General features: G+C 31.8%; 8 protein-coding genes and 1 pseudogene across 9 annotated transcripts, besides 1 other annotated feature; 4 read left to right on the top strand and 5 right to left on the bottom strand.

Moving 5' to 3' along the window:
- Nucleotides 1–4,146: part of a mobile genetic element that runs on past the window's edge.
- Nucleotides 5–2,936, bottom strand: TVAGG3_0409330 (annotated as a pseudogene). Its single transcript has one exon. A coding segment is annotated over exon 1 (2,932 nt).
- TVAGG3_0409320 (uncharacterized protein) lies at nucleotides 3,000–3,950 on the bottom strand (the record flags this gene model as incomplete). The annotated part of the gene is made up of 1 exon (XM_051233035.1): nucleotides 3,000–3,950. The coding sequence occupies one exon, from the start codon at nucleotides 3,948–3,950 to the stop codon at nucleotides 3,000–3,002; it is 951 nt and encodes a 316-aa protein (XP_051102765.1).
- Nucleotides 4,147–5,077: 931 nt separating the features above from the next.
- Nucleotides 5,078–10,807, bottom strand: TVAGG3_0409300 (uncharacterized protein; the record flags this gene model as incomplete). Its single annotated transcript, XM_001319273.1, has 1 exon — nucleotides 5,125–10,797. One exon carries the CDS (start codon nucleotides 10,795–10,797, stop codon nucleotides 5,125–5,127), a length of 5,673 nt encoding a protein of 1,890 aa, XP_001319308.1.
- Nucleotides 10,808–11,451: 644 nt separating this feature from the next.
- TVAGG3_0409290 (uncharacterized protein) lies at nucleotides 11,452–11,936 on the bottom strand (the record flags this gene model as incomplete). Its single annotated transcript, XM_051233034.1, has 1 exon — nucleotides 11,652–11,936. The coding sequence occupies one exon, from the start codon at nucleotides 11,934–11,936 to the stop codon at nucleotides 11,652–11,654; it is 285 nt and encodes a 94-aa protein (XP_051102764.1).
- Nucleotides 11,937–12,541: 605 nt separating this feature from the next.
- TVAGG3_0409280 (regulation of vesicle fusion) lies at nucleotides 12,542–13,661 on the top strand (the record flags this gene model as incomplete). The annotated part of the gene is made up of 1 exon (XM_001319274.1): nucleotides 12,548–13,642. The coding sequence occupies one exon, from the start codon at nucleotides 12,548–12,550 to the stop codon at nucleotides 13,640–13,642; it is 1,095 nt and encodes a 364-aa protein (XP_001319309.1).
- A 306-nt stretch (nucleotides 13,662–13,967) lies between these two features.
- Nucleotides 13,968–15,277, top strand: TVAGG3_0409270 (glycosyltransferase family; the record flags this gene model as incomplete). Its single annotated transcript, XM_001319275.2, has 1 exon — nucleotides 14,141–15,277. The coding sequence occupies one exon, from the start codon at nucleotides 14,141–14,143 to the stop codon at nucleotides 15,275–15,277; it is 1,137 nt and encodes a 378-aa protein (XP_001319310.1).
- An 86-nt stretch (nucleotides 15,278–15,363) lies between these two features.
- On the bottom strand, nucleotides 15,364–17,837 carry TVAGG3_0409260 (uncharacterized protein; the record flags this gene model as incomplete). The annotated part of the gene is made up of 1 exon (XM_001319276.2): nucleotides 15,508–16,662. The coding sequence occupies one exon, from the start codon at nucleotides 16,660–16,662 to the stop codon at nucleotides 15,508–15,510; it is 1,155 nt and encodes a 384-aa protein (XP_001319311.1).
- A 148-nt stretch (nucleotides 17,838–17,985) lies between these two features.
- TVAGG3_0409250 (uncharacterized protein) lies at nucleotides 17,986–20,431 on the top strand (the record flags this gene model as incomplete). Its single annotated transcript, XM_001319277.1, has 1 exon — nucleotides 17,986–20,268. One exon carries the CDS (start codon nucleotides 17,986–17,988, stop codon nucleotides 20,266–20,268), a length of 2,283 nt encoding a protein of 760 aa, XP_001319312.1.
- Nucleotides 20,432–20,501: 70 nt separating this feature from the next.
- On the top strand, nucleotides 20,502–21,540 carry TVAGG3_0409240 (spectrin binding; the record flags this gene model as incomplete). The annotated part of the gene is made up of 1 exon (XM_001319278.2): nucleotides 20,502–21,155. One exon carries the CDS (start codon nucleotides 20,502–20,504, stop codon nucleotides 21,153–21,155), a length of 654 nt encoding a protein of 217 aa, XP_001319313.1.
- Between the last annotated feature and the right edge of the window lie 786 nt (nucleotides 21,541–22,326).

Below are 22,326 nucleotides of genomic sequence, written 5' to 3'. Positions count from 1 at the left end.
TTTGCGTTATCTAAAGTGAAGAATGCCTCTTGTAAACATGTATCACATCTATAAAATCTATCTTTAAGCATCACTTGATACGTATCCTCTCCTATTTCTCTTATGTTTTTAAACTTATTTGACATACATGCAACGCGTGCCTTCTGTGCATTCATTATTTTAGTCTTTGCGTAATTTTGTGTATTCATTGCATCGTAACCATATGATCCATTAAGTGAAATCTTGCAAAATAAACTTTTTCCTTTATTTCCTTCTAATTCAGCCTTTTGTCTTTCGTTCATAAATTCGTTCGCAAATTCATTAAAACAAGTATTTTTCGTAAATGTTAAAATTGATTGAATGTCATCAATGATAAAATGAAATCTGTCTATTAGATACCAAAGATAATAAGAAGAAAATGGTTGATATTGGTTGTGTGTTGATGCTAACTGAGTTAATTTCTCTGTTTCTGGTCAACTGGTAGATTGTTTGATTTCATGTAATTATACATAAAACCCAATTGTTTTTTCATCTGTGATAATATCAAAGTTTCTTATTATTGGTAAAAAGTTTATGTAATCATTAATGTATTTTTCATCAATGTGACCCTTTACTTCAGCCACGAATAAAGTATTTTTCTTCTTAATTATTCCCAGTGCTTTTGCTTTCTTTGTTGCTGTATCACAAATGATAACACCATTCAATCTTCCCGGCATATACATTTTATGGTCAGTATATTGAATGAAATCATGAGGATTAGATGAAAATGATGAAGGATATAATGAATTAAAGTCAACACCAACGAAATGAGTCATAATGTTGGAAGTGTCCTCATTTGATACAGTTTTAGTTTCTGGATTATATGAAAGTTTATTAATGTGCGTGATTCCTTTAAGATTTACTCTATGTTGAACATTTGATAAACCACCAGTAATTCCATTACGGAGGATGTGATAAGCTTCAACTGAATCTAGAGTCATTGGTAAATTATTTTTTAATGTATAATTTCTTAAATTGATTCTTAAACGTTGAACATCTTCATCTTTATTTGATTTTACGACATTGCAATAACAACACATTAACTGACAATTTTCTTTGGTATGTGGTTTTTCATTATCGATTCTATCTAATGTTGGTTTATTAGCATATGTAAACGCTTTACCACACATTTTGCATTTAGATGAAAGGATTAAATCGTGATAGTATTGATAGTCATCCATTGAAACATTGTTTTTAGTATCCCTTTCTGCTTTTTCATCTTGTTTCTTATATGAATCAATTTTATATTTCCAATACTTTTTTGTTAATTCAAAACTTGATTCCACATTTTCTTCTTCTGGATATGTTTCGTTAGGATTGAAGTTCTTATATGCTAACGCGTAACGAATCATTGATGCATTCGATGATAAAGAAAGATTATGAAGCATGTCAATTTTATAAACAAATGTTTCTTCAATAATTTTATCAATTGGGTCAATCATAATTTCAACGTCTTTATTGCAATAATGAATAAAATATTCTAATCTATTCTCAAAATTTTTAGCATCATTGAGATATATTTGATAATCTGAATCGGATATTGTTTCTTGAGTTAATGCTGAATAAAATGAATCTTGAGTGAATGGTTCCACTTTATATAATTCATCTTCGTAATTCTCCCATGTGATGAATTGATAAGGGAAAAAGGATTTAACACGTGATTTATTGTTTCCGAAATCTTGAGTGAATTGGTCTAATGTTCCACCCGCTATATAATTTCTGATGTCAATAAATCTTAATTCATATGGACAGTTTGTTTTCTTTACAATGATTTGCTTAAATTGAGAAGAAGAACCCAGCATTGATTTTATTTTCCATTTTGCAGTGTTTAAATCACGAAGAATTAAATTTAAATCAAACTTTCCCGAATTAAAACCTATGATATTCACTTTATTGAATTCCTCATCTAGAAGTTCTTTAAATGCTTCCTTCTGTTTTTCATTTAATGTATGGGACAAAGTCCCCGCCGTTTGGTCCGTTTGCGGCTTCATTAATTCTTCATATTGTTCAATATTTGATTTAGCAACTAATGAACAGGTTGAAAATAAAAATTCAATCCAATCAGAGATGAACGAATCACTTGATGTTAAGCAAAAATTCCTCGTAAATGTTTTATCACGGTCTACGACCTCGCCGCTTCGGTCTGAAAGACCTTCAGGACTCAAAGAGTCCGTTTGCGGCTTTATTTTGACAGTTGATGATACCATAAATGGTTTTAAGTAAGCGTTCAAAGTTGCACATTCAGAAAGTTGAAGTTCTTCTTTAGTCTCTAATGTTTCGAAGTCAAAAGTAATATAATATCTTGTTGGTTTATAATATTCCTGCAAATTGTGAGCTAATAGCCATTGATATATCTTCTGTTTCGTGATATGTGGTGCATATGGTTGTTGTGTGTTTTGCAATTGAACGTCTTGAATTAATCTTCCATTATTTTCTTTACATTTCTCACAATGCTTTAAAAATCTTCTTTGGTTTTTCCTTTCTGGGTCATCACGGATAGAATATACTTCTTCTTTGCAAAAGGGGCAAACTTTATATCCTGTGAGTGCTTCAACGTCTGTAATTCTGTCAGCGTGAAGTTTTCCACATGGACTCTGTGTTAATAAAATATTTACTGTTTCAAATTCTGGATCTATCATTATTGATTCCACTAATGGAAAGTCTACCTTATTTATGTCTACGTCTTCTGGTTGAGGGTCACAATAATAAAAATCAATATTAACGTTTAACATTCTTGCTAACCTCTCACTTTCTGATGAAATGTCAAATCCTTCATATGCATCTATGGCTTCATTTAAATAACTTCTACGAGTTTTAGGATTAACACCATCAGGAATGTTATAGAAGCGTTTAAATAACCTTCTACCTTCGGCTCTTATTTGATTATCATTCATTTTAGCTGTTCCGTTTTTGTTCATTTATGTAAGAATAAAAAATTAAAAAATAAATAAAAATAAAGTTTATTTTTTTAAAGTCCAGGGCTAAAGTCCATAAAATGAATTAAGAACACATAAATTTTTATCATCTGCGACGTGACGAATACATTTTAATTTACTCAAGAATGCGTACCCTGATACATTAAATCTAATTCCTGTCTTATTTAATTTCACAACTTTGAAAAGGAATGTATGAATAGCTATAAAATGATGAGATGATGTTTTATGGGTTGCTTCCATTTTTTCTGAAATAAATGAATAAATATAATGTTTATAAGTTTTCATATCTTTTATATTCTTAATAACGAATGGTATAGACCTTTCAACTTCGTCTTCCTTCGGTGCTGTTCTTTCATATGAAACATTATTAGTATCTTCAATAATGAAACCACAATCGCATAAAATTTTATATGTACCAATTGTTTCTTTTGATATTTTATCTAACAAATCAAAAACTTTATCAACACCTGCACATTTATTTAAATAATAATTTGTGTAAATATCATGGTCTTCTTTCTTAATCGTATTTGTTGCATATGTTACATTTTTCAGTGCTTTTTTGAATTTTTCAGAATCAAGAGGAGGTGAAAGTAATATACATGGATAATCTCCATCGTCAATAAATTGTAACTTATGTTTATGAATAAATTTTGTGCCTTCTTCTGAAAGTGTTTCATCTATTTCACCATCTAATAAATTTTTAGTAGATTCCAAAAAGTAATTTTTATATCTTTCTTCATGAGATTTTTGAACTTCTGATTCTGAAGCTGGGATATTCATTAAACCCTCTACTTCATTCTCATTATATTTTTCAACTTCTCTTAATTCCTTAATTTTTTCATCTATTTCATCTCTTATTTTTTCCAGTCTTTCAATTTCATCATATTCATCATCTTTAATCCGTTCTTCATAATATTCAGGGAAAACATCAGGTTCTTTAGGTTTTTCTTCTTCAGATGTGGGATATAAGAAATTTATAACATCATCTTTATTCATTTTTCCATCATAATCTAAATCATTTAATAACTCCGCGAATTTTTGACAATTTCTTAAATAATATTTATTAACTTCATAACTCGCCTCCTCTAATATATCCTTTATTTCCTCGTTTGTGAATCCCAATTTTTTAACGTCGTTAGTCTTGACACTCATTTTCATACGAATTAAAAAAATAAATTATTCAAAAAATGTAAGACATGAATTTTTAAATTGGTTTCATACAAAATAAAAATAAATTATTCATAAATGTAAGACATGAATTTTTAAAGTTTATTTTTCATTCATGAATGATAATTATATCTAATTTCTTTTACTCTCTCGTATATACTAGATTTAAAGAATTCAGAACTTTTACCATAATCTCCTAAATGTTTTCTAATCCCTAACGTGTGCCAGTTATTATATGAAACTGTATAAACTTTATCTTTATCTTTACATCTTTCATCACTTCCAATATATTTATATCTCAGTTTTGATTTTGCATTTTCATAATCATTAACGTTTAATAATTCACAGTCTTCCTTTTTAAATAAATGTTTAAGATATTCAGGATTTAATACTCTACGTTTATATGCTCCTAACTTAGTTCTAAAGGTTTTTCTACAAAATTTAGGAATTCCATCCTCTTTAATGTCATCAATGATTTCCATTTCATTATTTTCAATTTCTTCTTCTCGTTTATGAGGTCTTTGATTATGACTCCATTGATTCCATGAAATTAAATATTCTTTATCATTATATTTATACCTCATTAGCTTATTTTGGCTTTCATATTCATTTAATAATTCACAATCTTCATTTTTAAATTGAAGTTTAACCCATTCAGGATTTAAACAATGTTTAATTAATCGCGGAATATCTGACATCATCTATATATAGCTTCTTTTATAAAAGATAAAAAAATAAATTATTTTAAAATTAATGTTAATTTTTTAATGATTTATAAATAAATATATTTTAATGCATCGTCTATATATAGATGTAACAAAAAAAGTCACACAACCCGCACTCATCTACTACTCTCTAATTATCGTGGAAAATTTTGTTGAAATGTGGATAAATATAAATTTCTAAGTTAAATATTTGTTTATTGTAATAAAAACTGATAAAAGCAATAATTCGCAGAAAAAAGAAAAAATAAAACAAAAAATAATAAAATATAAAAAATATATTAGTTAATATTAGATGGCATGAATGCAGATGATGTCAAGTCTGTAGACATAGTGATCGATTTGAATTCGCTCTTAGAGGATGACTTCATTTCGTCTGAGATTTCTTTGAGTGAAAGATTCTTTTCATTTTTATCTTCTGCAAGTTTAAACATGTCTTCCCATTCGTACATTGGCCAAACATTGATTTTAGACCACTGTTCTTTGATCAATGTGACTGTTTCGCTCATCACAAATGAGTTGTCGTAAATAGGATGTTTAGGAAACATGGAGATTTCTTCAAACATAAGTTTAGATTGTGTAACGAAGTTCCTGTTGACTGATATGTCATCGGGGAAGTATATCTGTGGGAATGGTTTCTTCAAAACTGGCTTTTGTTGTGTTAAATCAATAGAAACACCACTCTTGGATACTTTAGTCAAAAATTTCAATGAAATCGCTGCGTGTTCTGGTTCGACGTCGTAACTTGCTCTGCTTGCAATAGGTGCAAATACTTTAGCATCGATTCCTTTGCATGTGATCAAATCGTTGCAAAGTCGGAAAACAACACTTCCGGCGTTACGTAGAAGAACCGACAAAAACCGATCAAATAAATTAACAATTAATGATAAATCAGTTTCATTCAACATCTTCAACAAATCGTTCTTACAAATATCAATAGCAAATGGAGATTCAAGATTGTCAATCATCAAAAGATCTTCATGCATAGTTGAGCCACAAAATTCACTAATAGCATTAAAGAATAAAAGTGACATGGCAAAATTTTTGTTTTTGTCTCCATCGTAAACTAAATGTGTCAAATCGTTTTTGAACAAACTCATGAAGATTTGGTGGATCAATGTAACACTTTCACTTATCAATGCTGTGTTGATAAAATAGTAAAGAATGCCTTTGAAAGTAATTGGTTTCTGTTCGTTTTTGATACCATTTAATGTTGGTTGATGTTCCAACAAAACCGAAATCAAAATCAAAACGTTTTTGATCAATTCGTTCATCTCCTTGCCATAGCAATTCAAAAATGAAACAGAAATGTAAAACAATGTATGATGACTTTCATCGTCATTCGGTATCAAATTTGACAAAATTTTGAATACCTCACAAATATATTGAATAAGTTTGTCTGTTTCTGGTTTCACATCTTGTGTCAATGCTCGGATTTGCCAATCTTTAGAAACTTGATTTGTAACTTCGTATAAAACTTTAGCACAGATTTGGATAGATGAAATCAAGTCATCTAAAATACTTTTTGTTGATGGAATCAAAAGATATGAATACCATGTTAATGCACGTGTTGCAATTGCTGTATCACCACAACACAAGCCCCATGTGATGAATTGTTTTCCAATCATCATTTGACGTTCTTTAGAAAGACTCAAAATATAATCGCGTACATAAATTTGGATGTTAGATCGGTGGATATCTTTGTAATGTGGCAATATCTTCTTCAGTTCGGAGTTTAAGTCTGTTTTAAGTGGATTAACAAGACAAAAAACTAAAACAAAATCTGTAAGATTGTCCGAAATGTTCCAGACATCGTATGTAAGTCGTAAAACACTGAATCCGAAGTTGACGATATTTCGGTATGTCTTTGGTAATTCTTCTAATGAATCCTCTTCTTCTTGGCACTTATTGTCGGATTTGTCTTCTTCATTTTCATCACTCTTTTCTTCATTATTTGAATTGTTTTTATTAAACATGAACAACCACATTTGGAAACTGAAAATGTATTTAAGAACTGGAACAACTTGATCGGGACGATCGGATAATATGTAGCTGGTGATGTTCTTGCAGTTGATGATTGATGAACCGTTGAATTGACCTTCCATGATGATGTATTTAACAAGGAATTCAACAACATTGATTGATGATGAGACTTTTTCATGGGCAATTTTATCGATGATTCCTAAAAGATTAGATGAAACGGGAAGATTCAAAAGAATATCAACAAATGAAACACATGAGAAAATAACAAATTCGTTTGTAGTGTTCTTGAAAACTTTGTTCTTCTTGAAATCAAATGAAACACCATTAATCCATGGTAAAACAATCATAGCAAGTTCCGTGTGGAATGGATAATCTTGCATATCTTGGAACATCCAAAATACAAACTGTTCACCACAAAATGAAAATTCTTCAGCTAAATAATTAGTCAAGATTTTTGTTGCATGTGAACACAATGAATGTAATGATGTTTTGAATATCTGAGAAATAGAATCCAAGAATTCAATGGTTCGTCCTAACAATGGCCTTTTGTTCAAGTAATTACATGCAATCAAACTAACATTAGCAATCAATGAAAATGCTTCTAATCGGATGTTACTTTTATCTTTAGTCAGATAAAGAAATCCTAATGCCAACAAAACACCCGTGTGTTTATAGATTGTTTCAATGATTTGTGCAACTTTCTTGTTGTTCTTTGAATCCTCAAAGATCTCTTCAATACTGTTCAAGAAATCGTTTTTGTTTTCATATGATTTGAAAAGTTTTGAAATTGCTTCGAAATAAATAAATCCATTACTTTCGCATGCATTTTCGATATAGAAATCAATCAAGTCAACAAAATTAGTCCTCAAAAATGAATTAACAACTTTAGTCTCTGGTGTAGTAACTTCATTGTTTAATGGTGAAAAAGTGACATTTTCTGACAGAGTACTCATTTTGAGAGAAATAACTTTTTGGTAAATTTTTCCTTCTTGGTCCAAAATTTCTTTTTTGAGAGATTGGAAAACATTGTTCGGAGGAGACATGAAAGAAAGAAGGGAAGCTAATGTGAGCATAGCAATTTCATCCTTTTCATTTTGTTTGTACAAATAATTGAACCAAATTTTGGATTTGATCGTTTTTTCGTATTCAATTTCTTGGTTGGAGTACAAATCAAAGATTGTCTTGTTGTTTTCGGGGAATTTAAGGAAAATAGTAGATGCTGCAAGCAAAAGATTATGATGGAAGCGATCACTCTCTGCTTTGTTGTTCTCCAAGAAAAACGTCAAAATCTTGATCGAATTATTCTTGTCAGTGTTAGTCAATTTATGAGAACTAGCGTATGCATGGATGCCAAAGCAGATACCATTAGAAAATTTGTTGTTCTTAGAGAAATCAAAGATAGAACTGATATTTTGAATCGACAAACAGCAAAACAAAGCTTCGTACTGTGGTTCGGTAAGTGTTGTTATTGTTGTTAACAAATCCATGGCGTATACAACGTTATCGTCGCATTTTTCACTAAATAATAGAACAATCATGATCAAAGAAGCGATATACGGTGGGCAGTCGATTGATTTCGTGGACTGGCTGACTCGCTCTAACGTATACAATATGGATTTGATGATACTCTCGAAGCTGATATCTTTTGAAACTTCTTTGAGTTTGTAGACTAAGTTTGCGAGGTAGAAATTATAGATATTGTCATATGGTGACTCTAAAACTGTCTGGAAATCCAAAAAATCTGGTTCATGGATTTTCCTATCGTTCGAAAATGTCAAAGCGACCAAACAATGTTTCCACGCGTTCCTTGATACTTCTGGGAGTATGGAGTTGATTGTATCCAAGAGTGGAATGTTCTTGAGGTTTTTGACAATAGAAAACGCTCTTTCTCTGACAAATGGAGAAGGAGAACATAAAGAATAGAAAATCGCGATGCCTAAGTCTTTGGCATATTGAGGATAGAATATGAAGTTCCTGGATTTGGACACTGTTACGATTTCGCTCATCAAATATATGATTCTGTACAAGTTCATTGGAATTCCTAAGTCAATCTTAATCAAACGAGTAAGAATACTGATGAATTCGTTCGCCAAATACTCTGATCCGACAGCTAGTGTTGCTGTAAACCTCATAGTTATTGAGGAAATGAAGTTATCGTTGTTTAAAATACAATCTGGTAATTGTTCGATGGGCGGAAGCTCGCCAAATACGCTGAACACAGTGATACCTTGCAGAATAGTAGGGTTGTAGTTCGATAAATCGCCTGTTCCGAAAACTATATCGTCTTCGCACTTTTTGAGGACTCCGTTGTCTGAATTTACCTGGTATAATGACAGCCACTTCTGCAATAGAGCATAGCTGATGCTGTTATTCTTGACTTTGACTAAAGGAAATCCATCTTTATCGATATTCAACGCGAACATATCGATATCTCCGTGGAAATAGTCGATAGAGTCCATAATTGGAGCTACTACAGCTATTTGAGATGGTTTTTCGGACGATTTGTTCTTGAAATTTGATAAAAATCTGAGAGAACATTCGATTACGAATGGTTCGATTTCCTTTCTCGAATCACCAAGGTAAGGGAACTTGGATCTCGATGAAAGGACTTGTTTAAATGCAAGTAATAATGCTGGAGAATTATTTTCGAGAAATTGAGCATTACTTTGTATGGTTGAGAGGTTATCGACACAAAACATCGGAATATTGTATGAAATCAACTGTAACAAAAATTCTGAAAGTTCAAATTGACAATCTTTGAAAATTGTTGGATTTGAGACAACCAAATCGAACATATACATGATTGAGTTATCATCATCAATATGCCACTGATAGTTCTCGTGATCTCGCTTTAATGCAATTGGAGGAAGATAATGACGGCCTCGCAAGAAGAGAGTCATGCATTTGATGAGCGGACAGCCAATATTGTCTAAATTGATCTTCTTCTTGAAGTACAGATTGAAGTAATTCGGAATTGTCATGATCGTTTTCGGATGTTCGGTAAAAATCTGTAAAATCGCATGCGGAACGAATAGCTCGCCTGTGTATGATGATGAGCTGATCTTTTTCGTTAAATCTGTATAAATTTCGTAAATAAATTTAGAATTCCAAAATTCTTCGTGACTGTCTAAAATTGTACCGAGAAGATTGGTAAGAAATCCGGGTATAATCTCTTGAACTTCAGGGATGCAGTGTTTCGAGTCATAAAGCTTGATTATTGTTTGGAAAAATTTCAAAATTGTTTTATGATTGAAAATAACGGTTGAATCCAATAAAATTTGTGAAAACAACGCATATTTAACTGCAAGTTCCCAAATATTTACATGTTTCGATGGAACTAAATTCTGTTCAATGTAAGTATAGACATAAAGGGGTGACGACTTTGATAATGTGTACATTGCAGTCGACATTTTAATTGCAGCAAAGTAGTGGAATTGTTGGTATTGTATATCTTCGTTTGGCAGGATTAATAAATTTATAATTGTTTGGATCATTAAAGGAATGTCATTTTTTGAGACAACTGGGTTTTCCATAAACATTTCTTGTAGGAAATGATGAATAATCATCTCGTTCATAACGCGAATAGAAATCCTAAAATATTTGCTTTTCAAGGCTTCATTTATTACTGCTCCTTGCAGGAAGGATGTTTCATTACTTCCTATTTGCGGAGGTTCATCACAGTTAATATCGATGACTGGTAAAACCTTAATTAAACTTCTAAGACCGCTAAGGCATGTATTTTTCGTAATTTCTGCAGCAGCACGTACAATATATGGAAGATTATGATCAAATTCCCAAAAGACTTTAAGATAATCGTAAAGGACTTTGAGATTTACGACTTCCTTTGGAGAATTAAACTTCGGTAAAGAAGCAAGGCATTCACAGCAAATTCCATTCAATTCTCGCTTGAATTCCTGCTTATTGAATAATGCGGCAATAATTTTGTTCTCTTGATTTGCCACAAAACTCATCTGGTGAAAAGTTATCGAAGTTTGATTTTCGTAAAATGACAAAAAATATTTCTCATGCTATGTATATTTCGATAGAGATTTATTTGGAAAAATTGTATCAAATCAAAAAAAGTGACTTACTTTTTCAAAAAATTAAACATAAATATCATTGTTGTAGTGAGTTGAATAAAATTGCGAAATAATGTGCAAAATAAAATTATTGAAAAAATTGAAAAGATTGTAAACCACCATTTCGGAATTCAGACCAATCATATTCTCTGCAAAATGAATTATTTAAGCTCACCTAAGTGATACATAAGTTGTGTAATATTCCAAATGAAAGTTATAAAAAAATCAGAATCAAATCATAAGATCCAAGCTCATAAATAACAAGAATAGTTAAAAAGACTCTTAAATCAAATATAAATAGCTTGACTGCTATTGAACAGATCACCATTTGAATAAGGTAAATATCAGGAATGCATTGATGAATTTAATATATTACGTACCATGTGAAATATATTGTGATAACTTATTTAATGGAAAACATCCTTTCTATCACTAAAATATCGATATATTTTTTAAAATTAGAGTTTTAAGGATGTAAAGAATTACTACCATGATTTGATCTTCTCAATTCAAATTTCGCACACGATTAACTTCTGGATAACTGAAAAAAAATCGGTCTGAAAATATATTTTCTGTTTTCCAGCCCAGAATATAAAAAATATTTTATCCGGAAGAATATATGTATTAAAGGAATAAAATATGAGCACAAATTCGGATTTGAACATCTATTTATAAATTTCCTATTTATGTATAACAAAATACAAAATTCGGGTAAGTACCTTCATAACAATTGTGATTAAAATCGGCTAATTAATTTTTGCTTCGGTTGTTTTAACTTCAGGAGCTTGAATCGGGTCTTCGCTATCAGATTTAAGTAAAGCATCTAATTCTTCTCTGTCATATTCAGCAGAACTATTTGAAAAATCAACGTTCTCGAATTCCAGCTTGTCTGGATTATTTAATAATGGATCTGTTGCATAGGGTGGTTGGTTAGCAAGTTTTTCGGCTGCTTCCTTGGCCATTTGTGCTACAACCACATTCTCAAAATTTGAGGCTGGGTCATAATCATCTTTGGTGCAACAAATTCCCATCTTTGGCACTTTTTTTTCATGTCAGTAATTTCACTTTGACAATTTGATCATAAAAAGAACTAGAAACAACTGTTTAGTCGTTGAAAAATCAGAAAATCTAAATTATTGCTCTAAATGTTGAAATAAATTTAGATCATTTTTAAAAATGCATATTAGGATTATCAGACTCTTTTACCTACAAGTATTACATAAGTATTACCAAATATTATCTGATGTCTCTTCAATTTTCACCTTTGAGTTGAAACAAGGAATACTGAATGAAAATTTGAAATATTGGAACCAAATTAAGTCTGTATTAAATACTCTTAAAGGAGAAGGGATGTATGAGATGTAATCTTATTTTAAAGCAGTTGATTAAGATATTTGATATTGCTTTTCAGGCATTATCGATAAATATATGCTTGGGTTGTCTAAGTTATAGTCATATAGTACATGCATGATCATCTAATTAAGAAATACACAACTTTAAGCAATTTCAAAATGAAATTTCAAATATCATTCAATAAAAACATATGAAACAGAGTTTATATGAAACATGCGATTGATTCATTCATTCAGCGAAAGGAAAATTTTTAGGGGAAATAAATTTTATGCTGTTCAAAATAAAAAAAATGAATTGTAAGATTTTACCACTTGCGTTACCAAATGAAGAGAAGAAACCGATTGACAAAGAGCTTATCAAGAATATGCTTATTCATGGAATTGAAGAAAACCCACCTGAAGACAGAGCAATCGCTTGGTTAATTATGGCAAGAATATATCCACTCAATGCAGATGAATGGAACGAAACCCGTAATAAGCATTTCGATGTATATCGTGATTTCATTAAGTTTTTCAAAATGGAAGACTATCATACAAAAACTTTTCCAAATAATGATGAAATTACTGAATTTGGAACAGAAAACGATCAATTGATGGCCTTAATTCATGTTGATATGATAAGAACAGCTCATCATATTCCTTTCTTCCCTTTTCCAGAAAATTCTGACGAAAAAACAACAGATATCCTTGTTCCTTTCAGACCGCATTTAAGACGTTTAGAAAGACTTTTATACATTGCCGCAAGTGTCAATCCAACGCTTTTATATGCTCAAGGATTTAATGAATTAATTTGCCCAATCTTCTTTACATTGCTATCAGCAATTAAACTTTTTGATGATGATTGGGATCTAGTTGAAGCTCTTTCATTCTTTATGCTTCAAAATCTTATACAAATGACAGAATTAAATGAATTATTTACTACACAGGATAAATCATCAATAATCTTACACAGAATGAATCTATTCATGCACTTAGTAGAAATTCATGATCCACGCGAAGCAGAAATCATTAAAAGTTTTGATATCCATCCATTATCGTTTGCCTTTCCATGGCTGAACATTTTATTCTCCCAGTTCTTCATGATGCCCGATCTCGTTATTGTTTGGGATACATTGTTCGCTAATTTCGATAATCTCCTGCAATTTGCTAATTATATCGGTGTTGGCATCATTAAAATGATGGCAGATAAGATATCAGCTGATGACTATATTATGACAATGACAACACTCAAAAAGACAACACTTACTTGTGTTCCAGATATTTTAAGATATGCTGTTCATTATTTGCAAGAAGATAACACTCCAAAGAAGAAGGATTCCTTCTTCAAATCAATGATCCATAAAATGGATTCAAAACTCGATTCAGTTCTCCAAAAATTTAAATAAAATTATTGTTTCTTTTTTATTAGTATTCACACGAATTGATTTTTATTATGATCAAATATTCAAGATATTATAACATCTTGAAAGTCGATATTTATAGAATATTTTTTGTATATAACGAAATATGATATCCAGTCCTATATATGACATCATTAGATGTATTACTGTTTTCAACATGAGAATACTTACCTTTTTTTTCTTCCAATCAAACGAGAAAGATGCCAATGGAGTAGCGAAAGAATTTATACAGGCGTGTAAAGAAAGGATTCAAAGGAAGTTTACGGGCGTAACTTCACAAGTGTAAGAAATATGTTTAATGCGCATTCGAGGATTGGTAGTAGCCTTCGAATTGGGCATTTAGCATATAAGAGACTTTTATCTTCCACATATTTTGTTTATATTCTCGGAATTTCAAGTTTATTACTTAAAATATACAAGTATCCGCCAAGATTTCTAGGCCCATTCGTATATGATATAGATAACCCGCATGATTATGATGTAATGGAGATTCCAAATACAGAATTCATCGAAAATTTTACAGCAAATTTCCATCCAGGACTAGATAATAGAATATATGTATCACACACAACATCTAACGAAGGACATAAGTTTAGTTTTAATGGAGTGATTGTTCAACACGTTAGATATTATCATTGTAAAGGCGCAAACATTGCAACGAAAGGAGTTGTCGTACAAGGTAAGCTATTTTATCCAGCAAGACACTACATAGATGTTCCTCAAATACCTCCGAAGCCTCATTCCTTTAATTGCTACGATAAAGTTGTTGTAGGATTCTCTTATCATTTAGAATATGGTCATTTCATACAGGATATGCTTTGCGGTATATTAGTCATACCATCAGAAATTGCCTTAAATGCAGAAATTTTTGTAAAATTTAGAAGTGATATTGCAAGCAAATACTTCGAATTTATAGGATTTAACGGATCCAGAGTACATGAGCTTACTGATGAATGGATTTACGCAAATGATATGTACATGGCCGTTTCAGATTTCGGAATTAACTCATTACATGTTTCTTGGGGCCACTTTCACGATATTATATACGAAAAGTACGATCTCGAAAAAATTGTCCCTACACAGCACACAATTTATAATAAACCAAAAGGATTATGGGGACATGTCTCTAATATGCCTCAGATTTTAGAATGGACACGTGCACAGTATCCACAATATAAATGGATTGAATACGATTACAAAACTATCACTAATTTGTCATATGTTTCTAAAGTTATTGCAGCAACAAAAATTTTCTTTATAAACTCAGGATCTTGTGTATTTAACTGCATTTATTTGCACAAAGATTGTGGAGTTTACATCCTTGGCAATAATTTATGCGACAGAAACGTTTTTGTTGGTGCATATACTTTACATTTATGGCTAATCAATGTTGCAAGTCCTGGATTTAGATGGCATATGGATGTACCAACAGAATTCGATATTGATTTATACAAACAAACGCTTCCTGATTTCTTAGATGCAGTTTATAAAGGAGCATGGCCGAAAGATGTATCTAAGAGAAGTAAAAAGCTATTTGATGCTGAGGAAGTATTTCGTCCCTTTAGAGACTTGTTTGTTAGATCTAATAATGTTCAATTTGTTAGGAAGGTATTATATTAAGAAATTATGTTTCATTTGTTGTTAAATAAAGGAATATGTTAAGTTTTAAAAACAGTTTCAATTTTTAAAAAGTATTTTTATTGTTTCGGATATCTTCAAAGCGCAATCTTGGTTTTAGGGAAATGAATTAATATGCATACATTAAAGAGAGTTTATTTTAAACCAAAACATAAAAAATATTCTTTATTCTAAAATTATATTCAAATTTGCAAAAAAAAGTCCAAAAAAGATTACAAATGAGATTTTCTGAAGAAACTGAATTTCTGTGGCTGCTGTGGTTGAACTTGGAAGTGAGATTTAATGACAGAAAAGTAATCTGAAACTGTATCGAAGAAAGAGCCAGCTTTATGGTCAAGTCCGCTGAAGCATGTAATATTGAATGAGTAAGAAGTCTGATAAAGTCCTTTTCTATTAGGAACAAACGAAATTGAAGCGTGGCCTAACAAAGTATTTTCAAAAATAGAAGGATCAGCACAGCAAACGATAGATCCTGTTGTATCAGCTTTAAAAGCAAGATTTCCCCACCTTTCTGACTTGAGATTTGCACATCCAGCAAGATTTACGCCGAATTCACCATCTTCTTGCTGTGTGAAGTCTGCAAGGAATGACAATCTCGTAGAAACAACTGGATTTGGTAATTCTTTCTCACCACGAATTGAAAACGAAAGATTTGGAAAAACGTCTGATAAAACAGCAAATTTCATGTTCGCAGCTTTGAAATCTCCCATTGTGAGGAATCGTAGATTTGTTGGATAGCCGTTAAACTTAATAGATTTCCTTGAAGGTTTTAATTGGTGCGCTGTAACGATTCCAAGAGAAATATTTCCGAATGAGTATATACCTGAGTATTCTAGAAGTTCTTGTATGTTTTGATAGCGAAATGCAAATCCATATTCATCGTTATGATGTACTTTAAAGAGAAACTCATCAAACATGCGTGGTGAGAGCTTCTTTCTATCAAATATCGTGTCATAGTGTCCTTGGACAAGAAATGTTGCACCATTTGATGTATTTTCGATTCCAATAATTCCGTTTGTTTGTTTTGTCTTAGAATCAAAGTTAACAGAGGCTTTTACTGGTCCTAATTTGCGTGCTACACTAAATGAATAGTCTTCTGCTAACAAGGGTGAAATATAAAACGAATATTGGTTGAAATCTGTTGAATCAAATATCTTTAAGTTAAATTCGTTCTTCCCTTGTGGTACTTTGCAGTCAATAACGCCAATTGGTGTTTTAATTAAAGAACTGAAACCGAATTTTCGAAGTTGAGTGTTTGTAACAATAGAAACAGTAGATCCAATCTGAGCAAATGTAACACCAAGTGTTCTTGGACACTTAATTGAAAGATCACGCTCAGCAATCTCAGAAAATCGACTAAAATCCATTTGAAGTGTAATGAATTTTCTATCGTCTTTTTATGGTTTTTTATGCTACAATCCACAAATTTAATGCTAATTTGGATTTTAGATTGCTGATTCATACATACTTGCATTTATATCTGAAAAATCTAGCTTCATATAGAATAAGATTGGGTGTTTATTTTGGAGGAATTGTAGGTTCATCAGAAAATAAATTAGAAATAAGAATATTTGGAATTTGAATAGAATCTTTTTTATTTCTAATTTCAATTTCGCATAAAAATGAAGAATATAAATTAGGAAGAATGATTTCTGTCATTGACTTTGATTTCGTAATATAAGTTGCATTTGTTGGAAATGTATTATCTGTTTCAAAATGGCATTCATTTACAGTAGCTGAACGTCCTTCTCGAAAATAAAATAAATTAGAAGCTTTGTTTCCTTTGAAGAAACTATGATTTACTGAAAGTGTAGGATATTCGTATAGACAGAAAATTCCACCTGTTTTTTCTAAAAGTTTGTTATCAATAACATTACAAAAATAGAAATTTTGTTTTTTAGAACTATGAAAAAACAACATTGTTTATTTGATGAAAGATTATCGAAATTACTAAAATTTGTTGTTGAAAGAGAAAATGGTTCCCAACTAACAAATGCTGCATTTACATCTAGTTTTGAATCAGAGATATTTATTGATGAAAATAGAATAGATCCATAAAAATGATATAAAACTGATTGTTCTCCTGTATTTTGAGTGAATGATGATTCTATAACAAAATTCTTGTGGTTATCATCATTTGTCACCCAAATATATGAATGAGATCCTGCTCCATTTGATAATGGGCTCTTAGATTCATAACTGCAGACTTTGTATTGAACAAACGATCCTGATTCATAAAGATATATGGATCCTCCACTATCTGAAGAAGAACATTTAAAAAAAGAAGAAGTGGAACAAAGAACTTTGGTATCTGCATTTGGATTAGAGATATTAATAACACCATTTGGACTAAAATCTTCGAAAAGAATGTAATCAACAAATACGTGTTTGTTTTCAGTGACTGTTCGACTTGTAGTAACATGTGTGTCAATGGATGCAGGATCATAGAATCTCTTCCATATATCATTTGAAGGTCCTGAGAAATGGAAGCAGGCCTCTCTACTACTCCCGAGATTTTCTTCTTTTTCTTTTTCAAACAAATATGTTTTTTGCTATCATAAACCGGGACACATATATTGTCTACTCATAAATATGTTATTTTCTAAATTTAGGATGCATGAATGTAAAGAACGATTATTTTCTAACGCCGCGGTTTTTTTGTAAAGGATTACATTGAATTTTTTTAAAAAATGACGGAACAGCCTGTATCAGCTGAACAACCTGCACCGCCACCTCCAAAGCCAGTTGAGCTTTCTCCTGAAGTCGAGAGACTCATGAAGATTTCCATGATTTCATTTGATCAACCTTTCACAACTGGAGATTCACCAGCACCAGAACCAGACTTCACAGTTCTTGGAGAATTCCATGGAAAACCTATTTCTGAGTCATACAAAGAAGTGGTTCAATCAATTGATGAAACCGAGTTCAATTTACTTATTTTCAAGCCACAAAAGATCATTGTTGAGTTCAAGAAGTACTTCCTTGAGAAAATACCGTCCAAAGTTTTCTTCCCGCTTCTCAACACATGGCCCCCAGCCATTTCACAAGCTGCTCCAACAGTTAAACCTATGGTTGACTTAATTCAGAAGATGATTCAAGCATCAACTCAGCCAACAAAGATTATGGCATGGTTCATGAGCTGCATTGCTCCTCGCCACTTCAGTTCCTCTACAAATCTTCTTGCCGCCACGTGGTGCAAATCTAAGAAACCACAGTGGGTTCTTTTGAACTCGGACTCAGAATTAATCATCTGCGAAGAAGGCAAGAAAGGCTTGTATGACGAGAAGAACAAAGGCAAAGCAGCTAAAGCAGAAAAAGTTGGTGAAACAGATCTTAAAATTTTCAACGAGAAAGGAACCGAAATCTTCACATTTACACCAGCAGACCCAGCCACAATCGAACTTTGGCTGTCCGCATTCACAGAAAACAAACCAAACTTCATTCAATTTTTAACTACACCAGATCTTCAAAAGATCCCCGGCAGCTTGAACAAAGCCATTCTCTCAGCATTCAGTGCTGTCAACAGCGATGCAATTTGTGCTCTCTTCACTCCAGGAACGATCAAACAAGAAGATATCTCCAGCATGATGACCGACGTCATGAATATCTCACAATTCAACCAGAAAGTCAATCTCAACCTCAACGCGATTCTTACAGCCATCTTCGAGCAGCCGAAAGCTACAGTTGACTACTTATGCAACGAAGATCCACTTCTTGCATCGTTATTCTCATACTACGGCCAAAACTACGCAGCTCCATACGCGGCGAACTTCATCCGAAAAGTCGCAAAGTATTTCGAATCAAAAGGACCCATTGATTTCGAAAACATTGATCCGAATGAATTAGAAAAGACATTATTTACATCATTGAAGTACATTCTTGCAAGTATCCAGTTCATTCCTCCGAAAATCCAACATCTTTGTTCGATGATCAAATCATACGCCACAATCAAGTTTAACTCATATGGTGCAGTCTTCCGCTTGTTATCTACATTCTACACCAAATACCTTCTCTGTCCAATACTCCGTGGCTGGGCTACCGGTGACAAACCAACGAACAAAGCTATGACAGCACTGATCAAGACAGCAATGACACTTGGAAAATACGAAACAGAATTCCCTCGTTTCGCACAATTTGACAAACGTCTTTCAAAACTTTACAAGACGATAGAAAATTTCATTCTTGAACTTGCAGTTATTTTCAACAACAACAATGGAGAGATTGACCACAACACGCCACCATACACTGCACCAGAGTCATCAGTTGTTGTCCAATCATGTGACAAACTTTACAATTTGATCACAAAGAACATTTCAACAATTTCACCAGTTATCAAGTACCAATCAAGTGACAGATGCTTTGCAACATCAACACTTGGCTGGGCATTTGCATCATCAATACAAGTCTACTTCAAGACATATTACGAAGATGAAAGGAATGATGAAGAAAAAGTTTCACCATCATCAACAGTTTTCGATCAATCAATGGAACCACACATGTGCACATCACCAGACAAAATCCCACAGGAAGAGTGCAACACAGGAAAGTCATATGTCCGTGTCAAGAAGCGGGTTAAAATGACAATCAAAGGAAGTGACAATGCAGGTGACCAAGTCATTGCTGTCTCCAGTGAAGAAGTTGTTTCACCTGATGGAAAGAAGAAGACAATCGTCAAGAAGAAAGTCCACAGAAAGAAACAACCAAGTGAAGGAAAAGTTGACAATGAACAAAAAGAAAGTGACAAAGAATCCGTTAAAAGTGACAAAGAATCAGTCAAAAGTGACAAATATTCTGTCAAAAGTGACAAAGATGAAGTTAAAGGTGACAAAGAATCAGTTAAAAGTAAACAGTATGATGAAGAAGTCAAAGAAGATGACAAGGAAGAGAATAGCTCTAGCTATTCACTCAGTTCACAGGTAAAAAATGAGGAACATCATTCTGAAAAGAATTCATCTGATTATTCAATTAATTAAACAGTTTTTTTCTCCTCTTTATTTTTATGATAAATTTGATTACTTCAACAAAGTTTTCAGTTCATTGAAAAAGTTGTCTACAGTGACTACCTTAAAGGAATCATATGACAAATGTGGTGTTATTTTATACACATTCGATGATCATTTAACCATTCAAAATGATTTGATAATCAAATTAAAAATTAAATTATTCATTAGATGTTCATTATGAAAATACTATTTATAATTCAATCATGAAAGATGATATAAAACTATTTATTTCATTCACAGAACGAGAAGGATTCTCTGAACATCGAAAACTCAAAAGTGATTTCTATCCACCTTCAAGATTCGGATATACATTTCTTGAATTATGCTGTTATCACGGCTCAGTTAATTGTTTTAAATTTTTACGAACTAAATTCAATTCAAAAATCACTAAAGAATGTCTTCAACTTTCATTTTTAGGGAAGAATCCATACATTATCAATGAATGTTTGAAAGATCAGAAACCGGATTATAGTTGCATGAAATATGCAATAATATCGCATAATATTGATTTTGTTTGTTTTTTAGTGAATGAATACAAAATTGAAATTGACTTAAATTCATGTTGTGAATACTATAATCTTAAAGCCTTTTTGGTTTATTTAGATCGAACTCAAGATGTTGACGAATGCTTCACATATTCGTCAAGTTTAAATCTTCCTATTTTATGTGAATATTTACTTTCACATTTTGCAAATATAAATGCATTAAATAGATCTGGGAATTCGGCTCTTCACATAGCATCAGAATATAATTTTCTCTCGATAACACAATTTCTTCTTGATCATGGAGCATTTGTAAATATAAAAAATCATCAACTCCCCTGTTTATTGCATCAGGAAAAAATAATAGAGAAGTAGCAAAATACCTTCTTGAGCATGGTGGCGATATTCATGCAAGAAATAGAGAAGGTAGTACTGCATTACATGTCTCTGTTTGGAATAATAATATAGATGCTGCTGAATTTCTTATTTCTTTGGGAATTGATATCAATGCCAAAAACAATTCTGGATGTACACCCCTCCATTTAGCTAAAATGAAATATAATCAAGATTGTATCCGTCTTCTTATATCACATGGAGCAGATATTAATATCAAGGATAATTATGGAAGGTATGTTTATAAAATAGGAGAAAAATATCAATTACAAAATTCATCAGTAATTCCCAAAAAATGAAGTCTATGATTTATATATATATACATATACTGGATTCAATTTAGATCTTATTCATGAAGAAGAATCTTGAGAAGTTCAATTATTTTACCATTATGAGATAACGTCAGAAAAATAATCCAATTTTACAAAAATCACTCGTTACTAGATGTAATTTTGAATGTAACTTGGGAAAGTTTGAGAGCAGATATGGCCTGCATAGTACCATAAATCATCCCTACAAGTTTTACTTCCATTTGTCTAGGCAATGGTTCAAATTGAGAAGGTGTACTAAGCCCAATTTCAACAACAAAAAAAACGTATTTTTTGGGTCTTTGAATGGATGTTTCAACTCACAAGAATGAATTGTTGGAAACCAAACTTTCAGGCTTGATCCAATGCATCATACAGGACAACTTTTGTTTCAAAGTTTGCCTTGTTATATTCAAAAATTCACCAAACTTGTAAACTATTGAAAATCATACTTGTTTGAAGAAGAAAAAGAAAATCTCGGATATAGAGGAAGAAAAGAATATTTTCATTTCTCAGTGCCTCCAAACGATATCTGGAATAGGTTCTATGGTCCTGCATCTATTGACACGTTTGTTAATACAAGTAGAAATGTCACTGAAAATAAAACTGTTTATGTTGATTACGTTCTTTTCGAAAATTTTAGTCCAGATGGTGTTATTCGAATTTCTAAACCAAATGATGATACAAAAGTTCTTGTTTCAACTTCTTCATTTTTTAAATGTTCATGTAATATGAGTGGAGGATCCATATTTCTTTCATCATCAGGATCATTTGTTCAATACAAAGTCTGTAGTTATGAATCGAAGACAACAGTATCAAGCTTGAAAGGATCTCATTCATTTATT

This window comes from Trichomonas vaginalis, chromosome V, assembly GCF_026262505.1.
Source record: "Trichomonas vaginalis G3 chromosome V, whole genome shotgun sequence".
In the NCBI taxonomy this organism is placed as follows: Eukaryota; Parabasalia; order Trichomonadida; family Trichomonadidae; genus Trichomonas; species Trichomonas vaginalis.
The sequence above is the reverse complement of the archived record's forward strand: the minus strand, read 5'-3'. Positions and strand labels throughout refer to the sequence as shown.